Here is a 25,176-nt window from a genome sequence, read left to right on the forward strand (position 1 = left end):
ACCACCAAGGACAGCAACACCACACTACCACCACCAAGGACAGCAACCACCACACTACCACCACCAAGGACAGCAACCACCACACTACCACCACCAGGACAGCAACCACCACTACCACCACCAAGACTGCAGCCACCACACTACCACCACCAAGGACAGCAACCACCACACTACCACCACCAAGGACAGCAACCACCACACTACCACCACCAGGACAGCAACCACCACACACTACCACCACCAAGGACAACCACCACACTACCACCACCAAGGACAGCAACCACCACCTACCACAAGGACAGCAACCACCACACTACCACCACCAAGGACAGCAACCACCACTACCACCAAGGACAGCAACCACCACACTACCACCACCAGGACAGCAACCACCACACTACCACCACCAGGACAGCAACCACCACTACCACCACCAAGGACAGCAACCACCACTACACCACCACCAGGACAGCAACCACCACACTACTACCACCAAGGACAGCAACCACCACACTACCACCACCAAGGACAGCAACCACCACACTACCACCACCAAGGACAGCAACCACCACACTACCACCACCAAGGACAGCAACCACCACACACCACCACCAAGGACAGCAACCACCACACTACCACCACCAAGGACAGCAACCACCACACTACCACCACCAGGACAGCAACCACCACACTACCACCACCAAGGACAGCAACCACCACTACCACCACCAAGGACAACCACCACTACCACCCAAGGACAGCAACCACCACTACCACCACCAAGGACAGCCCCCCCACGTATTCAAGTCACCGTGTTACATGTTTATCATACAGTTTGTTATACTCACGTGGGGGAGAGAGAGAGGGATTTTACCTGGGAATGTTTATATGTTGAGGGGAGGGGGTGTGAGAGCAGGAAATGTGGAGAGGTGGTGGGGGATGTGGAGGGGTGGTGGAGGGTGGATGGAGGGTGGATGGAGGGGAGTGGATGGAGGGAAGGAGGTTTGGGGGGGGTGACATCAACAGCTGACATCGCCACTAAACTTACCGCAGTGTCGCTCCTGTGAAGAAGGTGGGGTCCAGCATATGAGGGGGGTGGGAGAGCTGACGGTGCCCACGACACTCCTAGCGCTGTCAGTTACTCCACGTACACACTATGTGCCCTTGCAGGTGTTATGATCCCCGTTAAATACACACTAGGTGCTCCTCCGGGACTTTGTGAAAGCTCTAGAGACACACACACACTATGGGAGTACACCAGGTGTTCTAAGTACACACTATGTGCCACTCGGGACTGTTAGGACTTGTCTAAACCACAAACTATGGTTCACTCCTTGTGTAGTGTTTCCTTGGTGTGAACACTATCAGATACACCGGGGGGGTGAGGGGGGAAGGAAGGTGCACGAGAGAGCCAAGTGAGGAGTGTTTACTTACACTAGCTGCCTCCACAATACCCGTGTGGGTAGAGAGCTAGCAGGCGGCCGGGTTCGCTGTTACAACCCATCAACAGGTGAGAGTCAGGTGTGTTAGGGTGAATCTGTGCTAGGGAGTCTTATATTACTCCTAGGCCAGCTAGGACAGCTGGGGCGGCCTAAGCCTAGCGGTGTGTTGGAGGCGGCCAGGTAGGTTAGGTTGGCAGGTAAGAAAGAGCAACACCAAAGACCAAAGGTGAGGTTCGCCCGGCGGCCCACCAACACCCGTTACTGAGACCCGACCGTCACTGTCACCAGAATAACACACTCAAGTCACTCACTCACTCGTCACTCCTCCACTCGTCTTAAACATTTCTCAATGATGAAACGTCAATAACAAAGACACACAAACACACACCTTCTTGGTTAACAATATTCAACACTCCGTTTTCCATTGCACGTTGGTATCACCACCACACCATCCTTGAACCGTTATGGATCACCTTTCCCATCACTTGTCTCACTATTTCAACAACACAAACTTTTCCACATGGTATAACAAACTCATTAACCATCGATCACCTGGGCAGCGTTTCCCCAGGTGAGCTTGTTGACACATTCACCACACCTGGGCGAGGTATGGTCGTATTGCTGCCGTGTGTTCCCCTCCTCCTGGTTAGCACATAATTCCAGGTATACCCACGAGGTGCTATGGAGGACGTGAGGGTGGGTAAAGGGTGTGGTGGGCGGAAGGTGCGACAGGTGGGTGGAGGTGAGGCAGGTGTGTGTATGTGTGTATGTGTGTGTGTGTGTCTGTAGTTCTTAAGACGGGTGGCGGAGCCTGACGGGAGAGACTCTGCTGCACACTGGGCATGAGCGATCCTGGCCGACCGTCACCACACACGCACACACACACAGGCACACACACACAGGCACACACACACACATACACACACCACCACCACCACGCCCGGAGAGAGAGGAGTCGAGTGTGTGTAAGAACAACAGTGAAAGAAGACTGGAGGTAACAAACACACACACACACACACACACACACACACACACACACACACACACACACACACACACACACACACACTTCTCGGAACACTCAACAAGGCATAATATATTTCTAACAACAGACGGTGATGATAACTTTATACAATACGTAGATAAACACAAACTCTACCACACGACCAACAATGCTGACACAGTGTGGTGGTGCTGACACTGGTGGTGGTGCTGACATTGTGGTGGTGCTGACACAGTGTGGTGGTGGTGGTGTGGTGGTGATGGTGCTGACACAGTGTGGTGGTGTGATGCTGACAGACTGTGGTAGTGGTGAGATAATGTTGTGTTTAATACCGAGAGCTCACGACACCTGCTACTAATTTGTAAACAATAAACGACAAGAGAGAGAGAGAGAGAGGGGGGGGGGGAGGGGAGGGGGGGTGAGAGAGTGGGTGTGTGTGTGTGTGGTGTGTGTTGTGTGTGTGTGTGTGTGTGGTGTGGTGTGTGTGTGTGTGTTGGTGGGTGTGTGTGTGTGTGATTTTCAAAACATTATACGCAGAAACAGTTACATCAATCCACTGAAATTTCACGAAGAATACAGTACGATACATACGGAGAGGTTCTGGACACACACACACACACACACACACACACACACACACACACACAGAGCAATAGGATAGAGGGAAAAAGAGAGAGAAGGAAGAAGGACTTGGCATACACTTAGCCAGAGTTAACTGTAGAGGAGGGAGGGAGGGATGGAGGGAGGTGTTGGAGGGAGGAGGACTTGTACAGGTCCTGGCAGGGTTGACCTTGTGTTGCCACCAGACCGTGTCCACCACCACCAACACCTCCACCACCAGGCACTTACTTCCACCACTAACCACCACCAACCTCTATACTACTACCACTATCACCACTACAGAATCATGACAACTATCACCAACTACCACTACTATTCATCACCACCACCACTGGCACTAACTGTTTCTTATCTTATCTTATAATTGCACACGCACGCACGCACACACAGGTACCAGTCTAGTAGCCAGTCAAAGCAACAACTAACTGGTGTCTGGAGAAAGCACCACATACACACACACACACACACACGTCTTCACACCCACTCAGGGGATGCGAACCGATGTCTTGCTTAGTTGAAGCGTAACACTTTCGCCACTGATGCCAATGAACAGTCATATTTAGTGTGTGTGTGTGTGTAAAACAATGGTTCAATACTTCAAGTACTTAGCCAAGGGAATACCAGGAGGAGGAGGTTATGATATAGAAGAGAATTCCATATAAGGCCTGTATGTGTGTGTGTGAGGGTAGAAGGGGAGGGAGGGGGAGAAAGAGGGAGGGAGGTAGGGAGGGAGGAGGAACAGGACCTTGGGGAGTGAAAGTAACCCACTAAACCACACACACACACACACACACACACACACACACATGCACGTTATACAAGAAAGTCACCTCCTTACCTCCTCCTCCTCCTCCAGCTGCTAGGTGAAACGAGCTCAAGAAGAGAGTGAAAGTACTCATTCACCCACCATCCCATTACACCTCCCTCCTTCCCCTACCCTCCCCCCACACCCCACCCTCCCTCCTTCCCCCCCCACACCCCCTACCCCTCCCCTCCTTCCCCACACCCCATTTCCTCCCTACACCACTACCACCACCCTCACACCCCTCCTCACCCCCTCCCCCACCACCACTCACACTTCTAATCTCCCCCTAAACCAAACTCTCCCCGTATTAGCTAATCCACACAATCTTCACGACAACTTTCACTCTCTACTAATCTTCACATACTGTACACAATTCGCTCATCCTCACTAATCTGTGCCAAACCTCACGCTAATCTGTGTCAATCCTCACGTTAATCTGTGCCAAACCTCTCGCTAATCTGTGCCAACCTCAAGTTAATCTGTGCCAAACCTCACGCTAATCTGTGCCAAACCTCACGCTAATCTGTGCCAATCCTCACGCTAATCTGTGCCAAACCTCACGCTAATCTGTGCCAACCACGCTAATCTTCACGACGGCGTTCACAGCGACGCGACACGTCAGCTTCCGTCTTAAGCAGGTACAAAAAACAAGCAATTTACTGCACAGGGGTTGATGAGAGAGAGAGAGAGAGAGAGAGACCTTACCACACACACACACCCGTTAACACCTGGATACCATTATGAGCCGTTAATTAAGCCTCTCACCTGGCTAATTACAGGTACAGGTACGTTAACTACGACAAACATTGATTATCTCCTTTCCTTCCTTCTATCTATCTATCTATCTATCTATCTATCTATCTATCTATCTATTCTATCCGTGTCTATATCTGTGAACTAAATATATACTACCACAGCTACCACCACCACACTATATCATTATTGAGAGTGTAATAGGACCCAAGTTTTACGTCTAATAGCGAGTTATCAGATTCGTAATTGGCAATTATATGTGAGATTCTGTGACATATTCAAATAATCTTTTTCTCTTTATGCTTGGCGGTGGTGGTGGTGGTGGTAGAGGTGGTAGTAGTTGTAATAGTGGTAGTAGTTGTAATAGTGGTAGAAGTAACTCAAGAACACATAAACACATACATAAATACACACAAACATACACATACACACATATTTATAGTTCATGATCTCATTGGACATTTGGGTTTCGGGGCGTTCTTATTGTTCCAGTATAAAGAATGGAGATTTATTCCCTTCCTCCACCCCGCCCCGTGACAAATTGCCCCACCTCGCCCCGCCCCGTGACGAACAACCCCTCGCCGCCTCCCCTTACCCAGTTCTAATAGGCCCCAGTAATAATAGGCCCCAGTACTAATAGGCCCCAGTCTGGAGCTAACAGGCCCCAGTTCAAACCCTACAGCCGGGAAATCCCTTCAATTACTGTCTTCAGACTCACACCACAGAAAACGCAGTACAGGAGGACTGAAGGCATGAGCGAGAGTGACACGGCCCAGGTGGCAGGCCTAGGTGACACGGCCCAAGTGGTAAGCCCAGGTGACGGCCCAGGTGACACGGCCCAGGTGACACGGCCCAGGTGGCACGGCCCAGGTGACACGGCCCAGGTGGCTGACCAAGTGCTCGAAACGTCAGAAATATGTCATTGTTATCACGTTAGGGCGGCTGGCAGGTGACACACACACACACACACACACACACACACACACACAAGTCTTAAAATATTGACCAGAGAACGACAAATATTGATCCCTTAGGCCTCCCTGGTCCTCCTCCCTCATTCTTCTCTCCCTCCTTATTCTATTCTACTCTCCCTTCCTCCCTTCTTTAATTCGGCCCACCCTCTCCCTCCCTCATTCTACCCCACCCTCTCCCTCGCCTCATTCTCACCTCTCCCTCCTAGGCTCTCCACCCTCTCCTTCCCTAGGCCTACCCCATGTGGCTATCCATTTAAAAGGTCAACACGGGGAGGCATGAACCTTCACTAGCCACTGTCCCACCACCGTCTACCACCACCGTCTACCACCACCGTCTACCACCACCTCACGCCTCACACATCCCGGTTTTACATAATGAATGAAGTCCACTGCCACCACTAACGCCACCACCACCCTGACTACTATCACCACCACCACCACCACCCTGACTACTATCACCACCACCAACACCCTGACTACTTTCACCACTACCACTACCACTACTACCCCACCACCGCTGCTGACGTGTGTAATTCCGTCCCCTTCCTTGTTTATTACCCCTGACATGAGCAACACGAGGGGTGGCAGTGGGTGACAAGCAACATTGGCCGCCCACTGTTTCTCTGCCGCCCATTCCCATAGTAGCGGTGTCATGGGCGGTGGGTGGGTGGTATTCTTCTCAACCCGCCCACGCTACCCACACACCCCAACCTCGTGCTAGCTCTAAGTTGGTGTGTGTGTGTTGTGTGTGCCTGCGCTGGTGGGGGAGGGCGTCGACATCTACAACACCCACAGCGCCATATAGTTAATGAGACACTGCCCACTACCTGTACACACACAAAATGGTTGGTGGTAGAAACCCCCCTCTCTCTCTCTCTCTCTCTCTCTCTCGTGGGTGAACTTCCTCCAGCTGAAATATTCATCACCACAAATTCAAAAGTCGTGTGTACAGAGCCGTTGTACGAACCACTGTAGAGATCCATGTGTACGTAGTAATGTGCACAGGTCCATGTGTACCTCCCCTTTATCTTGAACACATTTCACAAGAACTTCAGCGACACAGCATGTAGTCCCTCACCCCTCAGCCTATGTAAACAAACCTCAACCCACCATAGGCCCATCTTAGCTCACCACAGATCCATTCCAAGCCAATCTACCCCATAGGCCAATCCTAACCCCCTATAGGCCTATCTTAACCCCCTATAGGCCTATCTTAACCCCCTATAGGCCTATTTTAATCCACTTTAAGCCCATTTAAGATCCATTTCTAGCCAATCCAGCCCACCATAGGCCTATGCTAGCGGTCCAGTCACCGGTCCACCAGCTACGGACCCAGATGCTAAAGGCCTAACAGAGCCAGGTGGACCGGACCAGCAGTGTACCACGGTCCACAAGAGACGGTAATAGTGGTGCACATAATAGCTGCCAGCCGGTCCTTCCCGTCTCACCACCCCGTCTCCACCACACCACACCGTCTACCACACCACCACACCATACCATATTACACTACCAGAACCACCATACTACCACACCCACACCACACCACCCCATACCATATTACACTACCAGAACCATACTACCACACCACACTACAACACCATACCACACACAAGACACCACCACCACCACAATACAATCCCCTACCACCACATGTTGTCACCGAGACCCAACCACTTAACATGTACTCTCTCTCTCTCTCTCTCTCTCTCTCTCTCTCTCTCTCTCTCTCTCTCTCTCGTACTCAACAATGTCAGTACTCTCGAGAGGCCAATCAGTAAGCCAGAGTACAATATGAAGTACAACCCTCCACTACCCTCCCTACTCCATGTACAGATATAAAGGGCATTGTGTTCTCTCCCTCCACTATGTCCCCTCCACCTATGTCCCTCCCTCCACTATGCCTCCTCCCACTATGCCCTCCCTCCACTATGTCCCTCCTCCCACTATGTCCCTCCCTCCCACTATGCCCCTCCTCCACTATGTCCCTCCCTCCACTATGCCCCCTCCCTCCACTATGCCCCCCTCCCTCCACTTACCCCTCCCTCCACTATGTCCCTCCCTCCACTATGTCCCTCCCTCCACTATGCCCCTCCCTCCACTATGCCCCTCCCTCCACTATGCCCCCACATTGGATCGTCTCACAGGGGTGGTAAGAACCTGAGGCGATAACGTTGGTGATATACAGAAAAAGAAAGAATCGAAATTATAATGTTTTTGTTGGTATACTGGAAGTGTGTGTGTGGGGAGGTGGGTGTGGGTGGTGTAGGGGTGAGAGGTGTGGGTGGTGTAGGGGTGGAGAGGTGTGTGTGGGTGGTGTAGGGGGTGAGAGGTGTGTTGGGTGGTGTGGGGGTGAGAGGTGTGTGGGGGTGGTGTGGGGGTGAGAGGTGTGTGGCGGTGGTGTTGGGGGTGAGAGGTGTGTGGGTGGTGTGGGGTGAGAGTGTGTGGGGTGGTGTAGGGGGTGAAGGTGTGTGGAGGGAAGGTGACCCCGTCTGTAGTGAAGATAGTCTCATCCTTCACCTCCTATACACGGCCGCCGCGCCATACTTTCACTGGGCACTCACTGATCCTACCACCACGATCCTCACCACCACCACCCCAAATGACCCAAACTAAACATCCTGCCTCTCTCTCTCTCTCCTCCCCCCCCTCTTCTCTCTCACACACGACCCCTGGAAGCTGGTGGTCGTCCCTGACAAGATGTGGCCGTGATCTCAACCTAAGCTAACCCAACCTAACTCGTGTGACTCCTACAAGCATTCACCACCTTGAACTGCGAGCGGGCCTGGCAGACCTGACCTATATTTACCGAGGTATCCTGGGGTGGGCGTGGTCAGGAGGAATAGCCACGCCCACACTACACTATACCACCCCTCACTATATCAAGCAACACTATGCCACACTACAACACACTACGCCCATTGCACTAATATCACGCCTATCCCACGCCCACACCACTACACTACATACCAAGCACCACGACATACCAACACACTACACCCCCTCCACAAACACCATGCCCCCCTTCCTAACGCCCATGCCACACCCACTGCACTAATATCGCGCCCATCCCACGCCCACATAACCTAACACGGGCACACATCAACACGGCAGCACTTGAGGCCCCACCTCGCTGTACTTGTTCATAAGGCGAAGTGAACCAGTGAAGGAAGCTCTTGTGACTTAAGGCGTATGTAAAAAGTTCAATGTTCGAGCTTTGTGAACCGAACCGAACCGAACCGAACCTAACCTAACCTAACCCCCACAAAGAGGTTATAGAGGTAGAGGCAGCAGGTGTGTCTCCTCTGCATAACTAAATATACCTCGTGGCACCACACACACACACACACACACACACACACACACACACACACACACACACACACACACACACACACACACACACACACACACACACACACACACACCACATGCAGAGATTTATTTATACGTGTGTGTGTGTGAGGTAAAACAGTTTACACTGCGTTACGGCCCCCCACAACCAGTGTCATGCCCAGCCACACCTGTACATACCTGTAAAAACATAACTCAGGTGTGATGATCAGACCCACAATACCTGCCCAACACACCTGAATAAGTGTACGTGTTAAATTTTCCTTGACGCTGATTGCACACCATAAACACACACGTGAATGTCTCCCCCCCACGTCCACCTCCTGACAGCAGTGGGAGAAACAGGTCACGCAAGTTCCTCTCGTCAGGGGGAAGCTATGAGTCTCCTGCCGTTCATTCATGGAGAGAGAGAGAGAGAGAAAAGTATGGTGAAACTTCATACCATATTTTAACTGATATCCCCTCACAAACCACCCACCCACCGTAATGAATATCTAAGTCTCCCCTCTAATGTGCCATCGTTTTCTTTCAAGTCTTCCCTCCACCTTGTCCGTTTTTCTTTGATGGATGAGAACAGGTTATAGCGATAATACCTTTAGTTTTTACCACACACACCTGAGAGTACAACCAGACACCTCATTATAACCCGAGTAATTAATTGTTTAGTGCCTTACGCCCCTAGGTCCTCATGGCTCACCTGAAGATTAGGCACCCTGACATTATCTGGAGGTGTTAGGTTAGGCTATGGTTAGGATAGGTTGGGTTGGGGCTAGTTTAGGTTAGGTTGGGGCTTCATTTAACATGTTTACTGCACAAAGCATCCAGCACAACACTCAACAGATATATTCCTATCAGTAAATATAAAATGAGAGCGTTATCTTATCAGCGACGAGAGAGAAAAAAAAAGAGAGAAACACGTAGCCTCATTCAGTACCCAACAAAGGCCCACAACACCTGCCCAGGTTAACGAGATGGGCTAGACCAGGTAAACAAGACACAGTTCTATACCATTCGTCCACCCACCATCCCTGCTATCCACCAATCCAATCCTAACCCATACTTTATCCTCTATCCACCACCACCATCATCATCATTCCTAGCCCCTACCCACTCCCTGATCCCTTCAACTCCCCCTCCTCCTATCCCTCATCATCTAACCCTCCTCATTCTTAATACTAGCCTTCCTCCTTCTACCCACCACCCCCTTTCCTACCCCACCCCTTTCCCTTCTCCTACCCACCACCCCCTTCCTAACCCACCACACACCAACCCCTATCCCTCCCCTAGCCCACCAGGTAAATCCAACGCGGTACGATACAAGGTTACCTGTCTTAACCAACAGTGCATGAAGCCACAATGGTTTCACAAGCATACCCCTCACGTCATCCCTAGCCTCTATTCCCTCTCCCCTACCATCTACCCTCCTCCATCGAGCCTTTATTCCCCCTCCCCCTCCTCCACCACCTAGCCTCAATACCTCCGTCTTCTCCCTCCTCACCTACCTATCTCCCTCCCCAGGTAGACTCCGGTAAATCACTCGTTAATACACAGGGCTACCTGCCTGGCCAACAGTCCACGTGGCCACAGTGAAAGTCTCTCTCTCTCTCTCATACATCACACCACCACGAGGCGTCACCGGGCACCTTCCTGACGCGAAAATAATTTAGTGGATCACCGCACAACGACCGGTGAGAGAGAGATGGAAAAGCGAGAGATGGGGAGGTAGTGAGGGAGAAGGGCGAGACAAGTATGGCCAACACAGGTGAGAGCGATTGGTAGTGGTGGTCACTAGCGATCACCTGATAACCACCACTAACACACACCACTACCATAACAGCTGGTGTAGAGTGAGGGCGTGGACAGCTGATTGTAGGGTGAGGGACAGGGTGACAGGTGAGGACAGGGTGACAGGTGAGGGGCTGGGTGAAAAGGTGAGGGGTTGGGTGACAGGTGAGGGCTGAGCGACAGGTGAGGGGCTGAGTGACAGGTGAGGGGCTGGGTGAAAGGTGAGGGGTTGGTGACAGGTGAGGGGCTGAGCGACAGGTGAGGGGCTGAGTGACAGGTGAGGGGTTGGGTGACAGGTGAGGGCTGAGCAGCGACAGGTGAGGGTTGGGTGACAGGTGAGGGGCTGGTGACAGGTGAGGGCCGAGTGACAGGTGAGGGGGAAGAATGCGCTAGTTCACGTGTCCATCACAGGTTAATGATCCAGAGTAGCATGCTGGTCCGTCCATAAACACACCCAGGCACTCATAATTCATCCTTCTACCACCACTACTACCACCACACTACTACTACGACCAACAAACTACCACGCTACCACCACACACACACATACGCCTGTCTTCCGGGTCCTGACAATATGTGGCCCAGTAATACTCAACCTATCACTAAACTAACCTAACCTAACCTACATCCTAATACTAAACTAACCTAACCTAACCTATCCTAATACTAAACCTTTCTAAACTAAACTAACCTAACCTAACCTATCCTAATACTAAACTAACCTAACCTACCCACTAAACTAACCCACACATACCATACTAACCACCTCTAACCTATCCTATCACTAAACCAACCTAACCTCAACCTATAATACTAAACTAACCTAACCCAACCTATCCTAATACTAAACTAACCTAACCTAACACAACTAACCTATCCTAATACTAAACTAACCTAACCTATCCTATCACTAAACTAACCTAACCTATCCTAATCTAACCTCATTTAATCTAACCTAAAGTCAAGTAAAACAAAAAAAAGAAAAAACAAAAAAATCATCAAAACAAAAGATCAAGTCAACACGGGTACCACAACCCAGGTACGACAGGAGCGTAGGTGAGGTATGGTACAGTACAGGGGTCCTGGAGTGTACCGTAACAACACTAATCACAATGTGTTATGTTATACTTTACTACTTGATATATCCGTCCAGAGGCACATGGGGTGGGTGGGTGGGTGGGTGGTGGGTGATCGAACAGCCGTGAACGTCAATAATGTGTGTGTGGGGTGAGTCTATTGAGGGAATGGAGGTTTATGGGGGAAGGAAGGAGTCTATTATGAGGATGGAGGAAGGAGGAGGTGTGTCATGTTACAGGGTGTACATTGTTGTAGCGTGTTAAGAGGGGCGCCATTAACACCGGCAAGATACGACCTCAAGAATTTTTGCAATAATTTCCTATCCTAACCTAACCTGTCAACCTATACCCGACACCAATTACCTGCCAACCTTCCAGCTGCCATACCAGTGATCGATGACCCAATCTTCCCCCAACCCAAACAAACCCACGGACGAGACACATCCTCGATCACGCCCACCCACAGCACCCTCTTCCCCACAACCCCACAGTCACGAGGAGTAAATGTAACCAAGGGAGAGCAGTTTAGGTCAGTCTAGGTCAGTTAAAGTCACGGCAAGTCAGTTAAGGTCACGTCAGGATAATTAAGGTTACAGCAGATCAGTCAAGGTCAAACTATGTCAGTAAAGGTCAGGCTAGGTCAGTTAAGGTCACGTCAGGATAATTAAGGTTACAGCAGATCAGTCAAGGTCAAACTATGTCAGTAAAGGTCAGGCTAGGTCAGTTAAGGTCACGGCATGTCAGGTCAGCTCTGATACCTGGCTGTTGGTCTATAATAGAGGGGCGGACAGGGGAGGAAGGCCGCCACCCCCGTCATTACCTTCTGCAGGATAAAAGGCTCTTCTGTAATTTGTATTATATATTCCTGCCTGCCGTGATCTGACCCCCCACCTCTAATGTACTTCATGACCTCATCTTGACCCCTGACCTTTCTGTGTTCCCTGACCTCTCCTCCTTTTGACCCCCATACCAGACGCCCTCATCACCACCCCACCAACACCCCTTCACTACCCAACGACCCCCAGATCACGACCACTACTACAGCGGCCTAACCTTAAGGCCAGCCGCTCCGAAACCTTACACCATGCTAGGACGTCACCCACCTCACTGCTACTGACGGGTACTGACGGGACAGGCAGAACTGGCGTATGAAGCGAGGAGGAGGTGGTGGCAGGAAGGAAGAGGAAGTGGCAGGAGGAGGAGGAAGTGGCAGGAGGAGGAGGAGGAAGTGACGGAAATGAGGAGGAGAGGAATGACGAGTGAGTGGTGGGGGGGGAGGAAATGGTAGAGGAGGAAAGATCAAGGTAGGGTAGGTTAACAAAGGGATAGGGTAGAATTAGGTTAGTGTAGGATATGATCAGACCCTGCAGTACGTGGTCTAGGCCAGTTGATGGTGCAGGAAGAAGAGGAGGAGGTGCAGGAAGAGGAGGAGAAGAGGTGCAGGAAGAAGAGGAAGGGTGCAGGAAGAGGAGGAAGAGGTGCAGGAAGAGGAGGAAGAGGTGCAGGAAAGAAGAGGAAGAGGTGCTGGAAGAGGAGGAAGAGGTGCTGGAAGAGGAGGAAGAGGGTGCAGGAGAGGAAGAGGTGCAGGAAGAAGAGGAAGAGGTGCAGGAAGAGGAGGAAGAGGTGCTGGAAGGAAGAAGGTGCGTTGAAGTAAATTGGCGTGGAATAGTTGGAACGCCCTTGAACGACCTGGAAGGGGCAGCCAGCAGACACACACACACGTATGTCCTGGAAGCTTCGTCAGATCGATCACAGTAAGGCGGTACACTAGAACTTCGCCCTTACTGACCTTCCCTCAACACCGGGGTGGGGGGGTAGGGAGGGAGGTGGGGTAGGGAGGGGAGAGGGGCACTAACGCTAAGTGGAGCAATCAGGGCTATTCAGTGCCGTAATTATACCTGTAGCACTGTAACCACACCTGTAATACACTGTACCCACACCTGTAACACTGTACCCACACCTGTAACACTGTACCCACGCCTGTAGCAACACCGACGAGATAAGACAGGGCTCGAGGATTATCACCATAACACCACACCATCATCCAGGCACCACGAACACCACACTTATCACCACCAGGAAACAGTATGGTGATAACAAGATCTCTCACTAATAGAGGAATCATCCGGGTCAGGAAGTGTCGCTACCTAAAGACACTCGCGTCCTCTCAAAACATATCCTCAGAACCATATCATTTTTTTTTTAATATTCCAGGAGATTAATTTGAATATTGAGTGGCTGAGTGGATACAAAGCTCGTGTGATGTTCTAGGAGTCAATGGTTCGAAGGAAGGGGTAAGGTTAGTCCATCCAGCTGGGAATAAGGACCTGATTTGAGAGTTTGGGTTGCGATGGCTGTCGGGTGCAGTGCCGGCCACGAGACGTCCTCTCTCAAACACACGAGGCGCCTCTCTTATGTTATTCCAACGTGTTTGTGCAGCGAATCTTTTCCCCAGTCAGGAGAGAGAGAGAGAGAGGAGAGAAAGGAGAAAGAAGAGAAAGAAAGAAGAGGCCTTACCAATGGTTTTAAGCTATTTTTGGAGGGATGATGGTTGAACTCTTTGAGGACTATGGAATGACCCTTTCAGGATTATAGTTCTAACCATCGTCTTCAAAGGATTAACCCACCAACAATCGTCCTCAAAGGGTTAAAACTCCACCAAGCTTTCTCAAAGGGTCACATCGCTATCGTCCTCAAAGGGTTAAAACTCCAGCCCAGATAACAGCCGCTGACGCCAGGCCACAATTTTGATAAGACTTGTCACATAATACCCCTCCCCGTCCCGCCTCACCCAGCCCCGCCTCACCCAGCCCCACCCCACCCAGCCCCACACACAACTTTCAACATAAACCAACCTCCTATAGTTCCTCACAAGAACCGTTTTAACAAGTTCGGGTTTATATTGCCACGACCCGACAGTCTTAAAACTTGTACATCGCAGACGGGAGTATAACCGACCGCCGCCATCTTGGGAATATTTTGTTTTTACATGTTCTTTTGTTAAGATGGATGCATGCGGATTGTTGATACACGAACGTTCTCTTTTGTAAACATATTGTATATCCAGGTGTAATAGAGGTGTAGGGGGGTTGGTGTGGGGGGTTGGTGGGGGTTGGTGTAGGGGGGGTTGGTGTGGGGGTGGAGGGTGGGCGTGGGTGGGAGTCAGGGTGTAGAGAAGGGGCATGGGCAGGGGCACAAGGAGGAAAATGGGCTGTGGAAGAGAGAGAGAGAGAGAGAGAGAGAGAGGCACCAAGATATACAGTACAGTGACCCACGATGTAAATAAACAACAGCTGACTGGTGGCAGTGGTGGGGAGGAGGGAGGGGCGAGACCAGCTGATATGACATCTAGGCTTACTAATAACCCCCCCACACCCCCCTCCCACCACCTCACCTACCCCCCCCTCCTTGCAATACGATACCTTTGTGTTCCTTCTGGCATTCGTGAGGGCTTTTGTCTGCAATCATAAGGCGTGATATGTATTTTTTCTGCATTATTATGGGACCTTGTGTGTACGTCACTGCATTCGTATCTGCATTCTGGGCCTTGTGTGCATTCTGGGCGCCTTGTGTGCATTCTGGGGGCCTTGTGTGCATTTGCAATCGGCCCTCATTCTTAACCTTCATTCTGGAACTATATACAGTACACATACCCTCAAACGACACAATCCCTTCCACGTCACCACACACACACACACACACACACATTGGATTTTCAGTAAACCTTTCCTTCCTCCTCCTCCTCCTGCTTCTTCCCCTCTCCTGCTGCTCCTCCTCTTCCCACCCACCCATCTGTGTTATCCTGTGACACTCTCCTTCCTCCTCCTCACCCTTCCTCTTCCTCCTACCCTTCCTCTTCCTCCTACCCCCTCCTCTTCCCACCCACCCATCTATGTTATGCTGTGACTCTCTCCTTCCTCCTCCTGTTCCTCCTACAGCGCTTACCTTCAGTACGTCTTACCAGCGCCCCCACAAGCCATCACTTACCTGCAAGAGAGATTAATTACTCTTAAGGTTAGTTCTTGACTCACCTGAAGATTACACACCTTATTTAATTTTTACCTGATGATTAATTACCCTAATGTTACCTGGACTGGTTAGGTTAGGTGAGGGGAGGTGAGGCAGAGAGAGATGAAAGAGGTGAGAAAAAAAAGAGAGGATGTGAAGGAGAGGAAGAGAGGAGAGGTGATGAAGAGAGGGGAGGGAGGTGATGAAGAAAGGAGAGGTGGGAGAGGAAAAGAGGGGAGGTGAGAGGGAAGAGAGGAGGTGAGAGGGGAAGACAGGGGAGTTGAGAGGGAAGGGGGAGAGGATCAAGTGAGGGGTGAGAGAGAGGCTTGGAGCAGAAGTACAATCAGGAATGGAATGAAAATGGAAGAGTAAATGGAAGAGGAGACTAAGAGGCCACCACTACTATCACCATCACCACTATCACCACCACAAACACCATACCACCACACCATCCACACTACTACCACCACACACCCCAAACACTGTCACCCACACCACTACCACCACACACGAGAAAAGATTAGTACAGTTCAAATCCCTTCCTGGTGTGTGTGGGGGGAGAAGAAGAGAGAGAGAGATACGTAGTGATGGTGATAGTACAAGTGGTGGGAGAATAAGGGGGGAGGTAGAGATGAGTGGGATATACAGAGAGAGAGAGAGAGAGAATAAACCAGGAGAGAAACAGAGGACGATAAAGAGGAAAGACACACAGAGGACAGTAAAGTAGAGATGTGGACAAAAAAACAAGAGATACACGAGAGAGAGAGAGAGAGAGAGAGAGGACAACATAGCAGGGGTCCACACCACGCCCTCCACTGAGTGTATACAACAGTGTGGCGGCAGACCTCACCCCACCATCCTGCCACACCACCTCACCCCACATCCCTGCCACACCATCCTGCACCACATCACCCACCAGAATTTTGTGTCCTGTAACCTAACACTAACCTAACCTAACACTAACCTAACACTAACTAACACTAATCTAACGTAAACCAAGTAATCTCACTTGGGGGGAGATACGAGGGGAGAAGGGGGAGGAGAAGAGAGGGAAGAGGATGTAGAGGGAAGAGAAAGGATGAGAGAGGGAGAAGGAGGAAAGAACACCAGTCAAGGGGAAAGAGAAAGGGTCTTGAAAGGGGAACTAAAGGGGACTACCCTATAACGCCAGGAGGGTGAGGGTAGGTGTAGAAGAGAGGGGAAGAAACGAGGGGAATGAAGGAGGAAAAGACAAACTTAAAGAGGGGAAAAGGGGCAATGGAATAGGGTAGACAGAAGAGGGAAGTGGAATGGGAATAAGATAGAGTATGGATGGAGAAGTAGGAAAGAAAGGGAAGTGAGGGGAGTGAGTGAGGAAAGTGAGGGGAGTGAGGCCAGCCAAGGGGAAATAGGAAGGTAGAGGGGTGGGGACAGGGGCTTGTAATAACTCTTTAGAGCCGTGTTGTGAGGGGAGAGGTGAAGGGAGAAGGGAAGGTAGAATGGGTGAGGGGAGAGGTGGGGGGAGGAGGGGAGGGAGGTGGGGGAGAGGAGAGGGGAGAGAGTGAGACAGGACAGTAACCCTCAGCCCTGCCCATCTGGGAGTACAGCCACCACCCAGCAGCGACCACACTACTGGTGCCTATTTTGACAGTACTCTAGCCTGGAGGTACTCACACAATGGTACTCTAGCCTGGAGGTACTCACACATTGGTACTCTAGCCTGGAGGTACTCACACATTGGTACTCTAGCCTGGAGGTACTCACACATTGGTACTCTAGCCTGGAGGTACTCACACATTGGTACTCTAGCCTGGAGGTACTCACACATTGGTACTCTAGCCTGGAGATACTCGGGTTATATTACTCTAAGGTAAAAGTACTCGGATAATGATGGAAGTCTTGGTGAGAGAGAGAGGCGCAGTATGTAAAACTCCATGCTAGAAATCGCCAACATCTCCATCAAAGACGCCAACATCTCCTACACGCTGGCGCAGCCTTGACGCCAGACACCACAACGTACCCAGGTGGAGGGTAATTTTAGTACAATAGCACAGAGGTGGAGGGAGGGCAGGGTGATTATGAGGGAGGGAGGTGGAGGGAATGGAGGACGGGAGAAGTGGTGGGAAGAGAGGGTGTTTATGAGACAGGGTACACAGAAGTAGATGAGGTAGTGGAGATGTACTGTACTCTGGAGGTATGTGGAAGAGGAGGAGGGAGGAGGAGGGAGAGGGAGGAGGGAGGGGGAGGAGGAGGGGGAGGAGGAAGTGGGGGAAGAAGGAGGAGGAAGAGCAGCAGGAAGAGGAGGAGCATCAGTAGGAGCAGTGAGGTGGGGGGGGGCATCACAGGTAAACAAAGACCTCTCGGGGGCGGAGGTACCAGTCTGGTGTTCCTCCTCGGAGCGACAAAACCCACTCACCCGGGTTCTCATCAAAGCCCTCAAACTCTTTATTAAATCTATTTACTCCCCCTCCCCCATTTACCCCTCACCTCTCCCTCCCCATTTACCCCAAACCTCCCCTCCCCATTTCTTCCTTATCTCCTCCACTTTCCCCCCTCACCTCTCCCCTTTCTCCCTTCTCCACTTCCCTCATTCCATCCTTCTTCACTTCCCTCATCTTCCTTCACCTCCTTCCTTACCCACTCAGTTCCAGTCTTCCACCTCTTTCCATCACCCCCACCTCTCCCCTCCCTCCCTCACCTCAACACTCCCGCTAATTAAAATGACACACACACACACACACACACACACACACACACACACACACACACACACCTTCAGCAGGCCAACCACCTGAGACCTCATCCCAGTATTGACAACTTTCTTCCATAAACACCAGGCATTTTACACACCACGGATTTAATATAGCCTTCCTGTCCCCCCTTGTCTACGAAACCCGGGATTATAGTAAGTTCCCTTCTTTACCCGGATTTAAAATAATGTTCCCTGGTTTACAACCCCGGATTTTAAAAATAGATTTCCCCGTTCACACCGGATTAAAATTAAAGAGTTCTCACAGTAGAACAGTTCCAGGATCCGTCCTGTTTACACAACCCGGAAATAAAGAGTTGCTCACTTTAGTTACACGAGAAGACATACCTGTACACACCAAATAAACCTTACCCACACACATCTGCCAACAGTATCACACACCTGCTAACAGTATCACACACCTGTTAACAGTATCACACCGCAGTATCACACCTGCTAACAGTATCACACACCTGCCGACAGTATCACACACCTGCCGACAGTATCACACACCTGCCGACAGTATCACACACCTGCCAACAGTATCACACACCTGCCCACACCTTCACCACCACCATACAGTAGCTAGCGGAGAACAGCACAGTTAAAGGTGACGGCGCCATTACAATCACTAGGTGGGTGGTCTTTGGTCACGGATCATTTTCCTCACGCCACTATAAAGGGGTTTAAAGAGGCACTAGACGCCATCATCCTACCTACCATGACACTCACGCCACTATAAAGGGTTTAAAGGGCACTAGACGCCATCATCCTACCTACCATGACACTCACGCCACTATAAAGGGGTTTAAAAAGGCACTAGACGCCATCATCCTACCTACCACGACACTCACGCCACTATATAGGGGTTTGTTTAAACACTAGACGCCATCATCCTACCTACCATGACACTCACGCCACTATAAAGGTTTAAAGAGGCACTAGACGCCATCATCCTACCTACCACGACACTCACGCCACTATATAGGAAAGGAGAATTAGACGCCATCATCCTACCTACCACGACACTCACGCCACTATATAGGGGTAAAGAGACTAGACGCCATCATCCTACCTACCACGACACTCACACTATAAAGGGTTTAAAGAGGCACTAGACGCCATCATCCTACCTACCACGACACTCACGCCACTATAAAGGTTTAAAGAGGCACTAGACGCCATCATCCTACCTACCACGACACTCACGCCACTATAAAGGGTTTAAAGAGGCACTAGACGCCATCATCCTACCTACCACGACACTCAGCCACTATAAGTTTAAAACTAGACGCCATCATCCTTACCACGACAACCACCACTATATAGGTTTAAAGAGGCACTAGACGCCATCATCCTACCTACCATGACACTCACGCAACACACACACACACACAATCGATGGCTAGAACTTGTGTTTTGACGTTGTTGAATGCACACAATAAAGAAAAGAGAGAGAGAGAGAGCCAATACACGAGGGAAAAGACTTGTATGAAAAAAGGGGAGAGTGGAGAGGAAGAGGGGGGGGGAGACAGAGAGAGAGATGAAAGACTGAGAGAAGTAGAGATAAAACTGTAGTGATGGTGGTAGATGGTGGTAGGTAGTGGTAGTAGATAGGGGGTAGGGGTGGTAGGTGATGATTGTAGATGATGGTGATGGCAGTGATGGTGGTTGTAGCTGATAGTAATGGTGGTAGGTAATGGTAGCAGTAGGGATGGTTATAGGTGGTGGTAGTGATGGTGGTAGGTGGTTATAGCTAGATAGGGTAGGAAATAGACACGTACGCTGAAATGGTGGTGATAGTGAAGGGTAGGGGATAGTGGATTATTATATATATATATATATATATAAACCGAGGAACAACCAAGATGAGAGAGAGAGAAGAGCATGGGGGAGGTGGAAGGGGAAGAGAGTAAGGGGGTAGGAAGGAAGAGAAGGAGAGTGAAAGGAAGGAGGGAAGAGGGAGAAGGAGGAAGGATGGAGGAAGGAAGGAGGGGAAGGCAGAGGGATGGAGGAGTAAATGAGAGATGTAGAGAGAGGAAAGAAGGTAGAATAGAGAGGATGCAAAAGGAGGGAGAGAAGAGGAAGGAATGAAAGAAGGAGGAATGATGATAAAATGAATAAACTTAGGTCACAAGAATCAAAACAAAGTTCCTTCCTCTCTCAGGTACACAGCACCTGGTTAACAGCTGAGATAACCAAAACAAACTGAAATGGGTCTTTAAATGATCCCTGCGACACACACACACACACACACACACACACACACACACACACACACACACACACACACACACACACACACACACACACATATTGGTGAATTTATCCTGGGGGTGAGGGGAGGTAGAGGGGGTTAGGATGGAGTGAGGGGAGTGAAAGGTGAGGGAGAGGATGAGGGTGAGGGAGGGATGAGGGGTGAGGAGGGAGTGCCAGAGCCACCACTTACACCCACCTCCCGGATGACCAGTGCCACCAAGTGTGTTTTCGTGTTGAGCAGTGATGGGGATGATGGTTGGTGGTGAGGGAGGGAGGGATGCTGTGTGGTGAGGAGGGAGTCGATTGGAGGTAGAGTGGTGAAGAGGGAAATGTAGGGAAGCCTAGTGAGGAGGATGAGGAAAGGAAGGAGAGGATAGGGAGGGAAGGAGAGTTGGTCGTGAGAGAGGAGTGAGGGAGAGAGGGAGGATAGGAGGGAGATACGGAGGGAGATATGAGGGGGAGGGAGGGAGGGAGCAGTAAAACAGTAATGAAGGGTAATATGATGGGAGGGAAGCACTGCCCATCACCAGAGGGAGGGAGGGAGGGCGGCGGACCTCCCCTTCAGCAGCACGAGTATCGATCTAGTCTCCCTCCCTCCGCCAGTCTCCCTCCAACACCATTCCTCTTCCCCTCCACAGATCCAGCAATCATGCCATACACTCCCTTCACCCTTCCTTCATACATTCCCTCCCTCCTCCTGTCATACACTGCCTCCTCCTTCCCGTCATACACTGCCTCCTCCCTCCCTCCCTTCCCACACTGCCTCCCTCCCTCCTGTCATACACTGCCTCCCTCCCCTCTCTCATACACTGCCTGCTCCCTCCCTCCCTTCCTACACTGCCTCCCCTCCCTGTCATACACTGCCTGCCCTCCCTCCCTCCCTTCCCTACACTGCCTCCCTCCCTCCCGTCATACACTGCCTGCCTGCCTCCTCCCCTCCCGTCACACTGCCTGCCTCCCTCCCTCCTGTCTACATCACCCCTTCCCCTCTGTCATACACTGCCTGCCTCCTCCCTCCCGTCATACACTGCCCTCCCTCCCTCCCTCATACACTGCCTCCCTCCTCCCTGTCATACACTGCCTGCCTCCTCCCTCCCGTCATACACTGCCTGCTCCCTCCCTCCCTCATACACTGCCTCCTTCCCTCCCCGTCACACACTGCCTGCCTCCTCCCTCCCCTTCCTACACTGCCTCCCTCCCTCCCGTCATACACTGCCTCCTCCCTCCCTCCCGTCACACTGCCTCCTCCCTCCCTCCACTGCCCCCTCCCTCCCTCCCTTCCTACACTGCCTCCCTCCTCCCGTCATACACTGCCTGCCTCCCTCCCTCCCTGTCATACACTGCCTCCTCCCTCCGTCATACACTGCCTCCTCCCGCCATACACTGTCTCCCCTCCCTGTCATACACTGTCTCCCCTCCCTCCCTTCCCTACACTGCCTCCCTCCCTCCCGCCATACACCGCCTCCTCCCTCCCCTTCCACACTGCCTCCTCCCTGCCACACACTGCCTCCCTCCTCCCGTCATACACTCCCTCCCTCCCTCCCTTCCTACACTGCTTCCTCCACTGTATCTCTCTAACACACACACACACTAACTAGTTCCCTCAAACCACCACAACTACTACTACAAGCATCAGTTACTTCTACCACCACTACCAACATCATTACAACCACACTACTACTACCACCACCACCACCACAATCAATAACCATACACGTAATAGTAGTTCATTTATCAACCATCAACTCTCTCTCTCTCTCTCTCTCTCACATTAGAGACCCGACTGCCACTCAGGTACACACTATGCCCTGATTAGCACTCTGCATGGCGACCTCCTTCCTTGTTACTTGTAAACGTCAATCAGGTGCAGAGAGACGCTGCAAAACTTCAAGGCACCCCCAATTCCTCTGTCCTTGTCTCACCCCCCCCACCTCTTACACAGCCTCCTGGAGAGACGATGGGGGTGGTGAGAGGGGTGTGAGAGAGAGAGACGGGGGGTGATAGCGAGGAAATAAAAGCTCGCTCTCTCTCTCTCTCTCTCTCTCCCTGCCACCCACCTCCCTCCCTCGTCATCAATCTTCCTTACCTCCCTCTCCCTCACCACTCACCCCCTCTCTCCCTCACCACTCACCCCCTCTCTCCCTCACCACTTCCGTCTTCCCCCTGTAACAAATTACTCCTGTCAATCTGAACACCACTCTCCTGAATCTTGGCCACCAGTACTACCACCACTACCACCATCATTATTACTACTATCACCACCACTGCGCTCTCTCTCTCTCTCTTACACACAAACACACCTGTAATTAAGGGACGAAACTACCACCTGTGTGTACGCCTTTGATAAGTCATTACCTGTGTACCTTAACAGCGCCATAACAAACATTACCAATCACTACCACCACCACCACCACCACCACCACTACCGCACCCTCAACTGGGTCTCTCACCAGCACCTTCCCTTTAAAGTCTTAGTAAGCCCGCCCTCCCTCCCTCCCTCCTTCCTATTACTGCTAGCCCTCCCTCCCTCCTATTACTTAGAAGTTCTTGCCCCTTCCCTTCCCTTCCTTCCAATTAGTAATATTCCCCTTCCCTCCACTCTCCCTCCTCCTCCCATTGCGTGTGCACCCCTCCCTGCCCCTCTCAATTCTTCCTTCACTCCTCCTCTTTTCCCCTCCACCTCTGGCCCTCCTATCACTTGCAATCCTCTTCCTCCTGACTGGCAATGGAGGAGGAGGAGGAGGAGGAAGAGGAGGAGCAGGAAGAGGAGGCGGCCATCTCAGAGCCATTTGAGGAAGTTCGAAGTGGGTGATATCGATCGAGGGGGGAGGAGGAGGAGGAGGAGGAGGAGGAGGAGGGGAGGGAGGGAGGGAGGGAGGGAGGGAAGGAGGGAGAGGGAGGGACACACAGCACTCATCTTATACCTCCACCAACCACTACTACCCCTCCTCCTCTTCTCCTTCCTCCCTCTCTATCTACTTCCTCCATCGCTTGCTCTCCTCACTACCTCTACCCTCCCTCTCTCTCCCTCCGTTCAATAAACCATTCAACTCCATCTTCGTCATGCTCTCTCTCCCTCCCTCTCTCCCTCACTTCATCGTCGTCTTTTTTTTCTCCTCCCTCTCCTTGTCTTCCTTTTCCTTCCTTCCTTCCCTCTCCTCCCTGTTCAATAAATCATCGTCGCTACGGCTCAACAACTCCCCTCTTCCTCTTCTTCCCTCCCAACAACCAGAACCCCTTCCTTCCCTCCTCTTCTCCTTTCCCATCTCCCCTTCTCCTTCTCTATCTCCCCTTCTTTCTCCTCTCGTCCCTTCCTCTTCTCCTTCCCTACCAAAGTTAGGTTAGGTTAGTGTGGTCATTCTTGAGGTGAAATAAGCTAGGGTGTCTAATCTTCAGGTCATTCAGTCTGGGTTAGGTTAATAGGTTCTACGTGATCGTGACCCTTGGTGGATACAGACCCGAGTAGTGCCACCTGGACCTGTACAGTGCCTGGTGCCACACTCTCCACCAAACTGAAGTGACCAATCCCCAACTTTGTGGCAGTCTGGTTGATTACTATCTGGTCAAGCTTGGTGGTGGTGGTAGTAGTGGTGATGTAGTGGTGGTAGTGATAGTGGCTGTGTGATGCTTGAGATAAGAGCCCGGCTTACCAACCAACCCCAACCCCCCACACACACCACAAGGTTTAACCAGCAGGAGGCGACAGGCAATTTCAACCCCTCATGCAATACTCTTCAAGATCCTGCTGTACCGACCTGACCTGACCCCTAACCACATTTCCCCTCACTCCCAGGAGACCGTCACCACCTTTCCCCTCACTCCCAGGTTACCGTCATCACATTTCCCCTCACTCCTAGGTTACCGTCATCACATTTCCCCTCACTCCTAGGTTACCGTCACCACCTTTCCCCTCACTCCTAGGTTACCGTCACCACCTTTCCCCTCACTCCTAGGTTACCGTCACCACCTTTCTCACACTCCTAAGCCACCGTCATCACATTTCTCACCCTAGGCTACTGTCATCACATTCTCACTCCCAGGTTACCGTCAATAAGATTTCACCCTAGGTTACTGCCATCACATTTCCTCACTCCTAGGTTACTGCCACTAATTTTCCTGTCACTCCCAGGTGGTTACTGTCAAACCTTCCCCACCCAAGGTTACTGTCAAACCTTCCCCACCCAAGGTTACTGTCAAACCTTCTCACTCCTAGGTTACCGTCAAAACCTTTCCCCCTTTCCCCTCACTCCTAGGTTACCGTCACCACCTTTCCCCTCACTCCTAGGAGACCGTCACCACCTTTCCCCTCACTCCCAGGTTACCGTCACCACCTTTCCCCTTACTCCTTAGGTCAGTCACCACATTTCCCCT

The 25,176-nt window shown here is 51.3% G+C and overlaps 1 protein-coding gene across 9 annotated transcripts in view; it reads right to left on the reverse strand.

Annotated features, from left to right (window-relative positions):
- LOC121870795 (protein gustavus-like) overlaps positions 1-25,176 on the reverse strand; it is a 139,676-nt gene that overhangs the window by 70,993 nt on the left and 43,507 nt on the right. The window contains exon 1 of one of the 9 annotated variants that reach the window (XM_042372758.1): positions 1,435-1,491. The exons of 7 other annotated variants lie outside the window; for them this stretch is intronic. Coding sequence is in view for 1 of the 2 variants with exons in the window: in XM_042372750.1 (XP_042228684.1) it covers positions 1,049-1,086 (38 nt within the window). In the remaining variant the exon portion in view is untranslated. Of the gene's footprint in view, positions 1-1,048; positions 1,102-1,434; positions 1,492-25,176 lie in introns of those variants that run through there. One more of the 9 variants, XM_042372750.1, reaches the window with a different exon arrangement.

Source organism: Homarus americanus, unplaced genomic scaffold (genome assembly GCF_018991925.1).
Source record: "Homarus americanus isolate GMGI-L3 unplaced genomic scaffold, GMGI_Hamer_2.0 scaffold16119, whole genome shotgun sequence".
Classification (NCBI taxonomy): Eukaryota; Metazoa; Arthropoda; class Malacostraca; order Decapoda; family Nephropidae; genus Homarus; species Homarus americanus.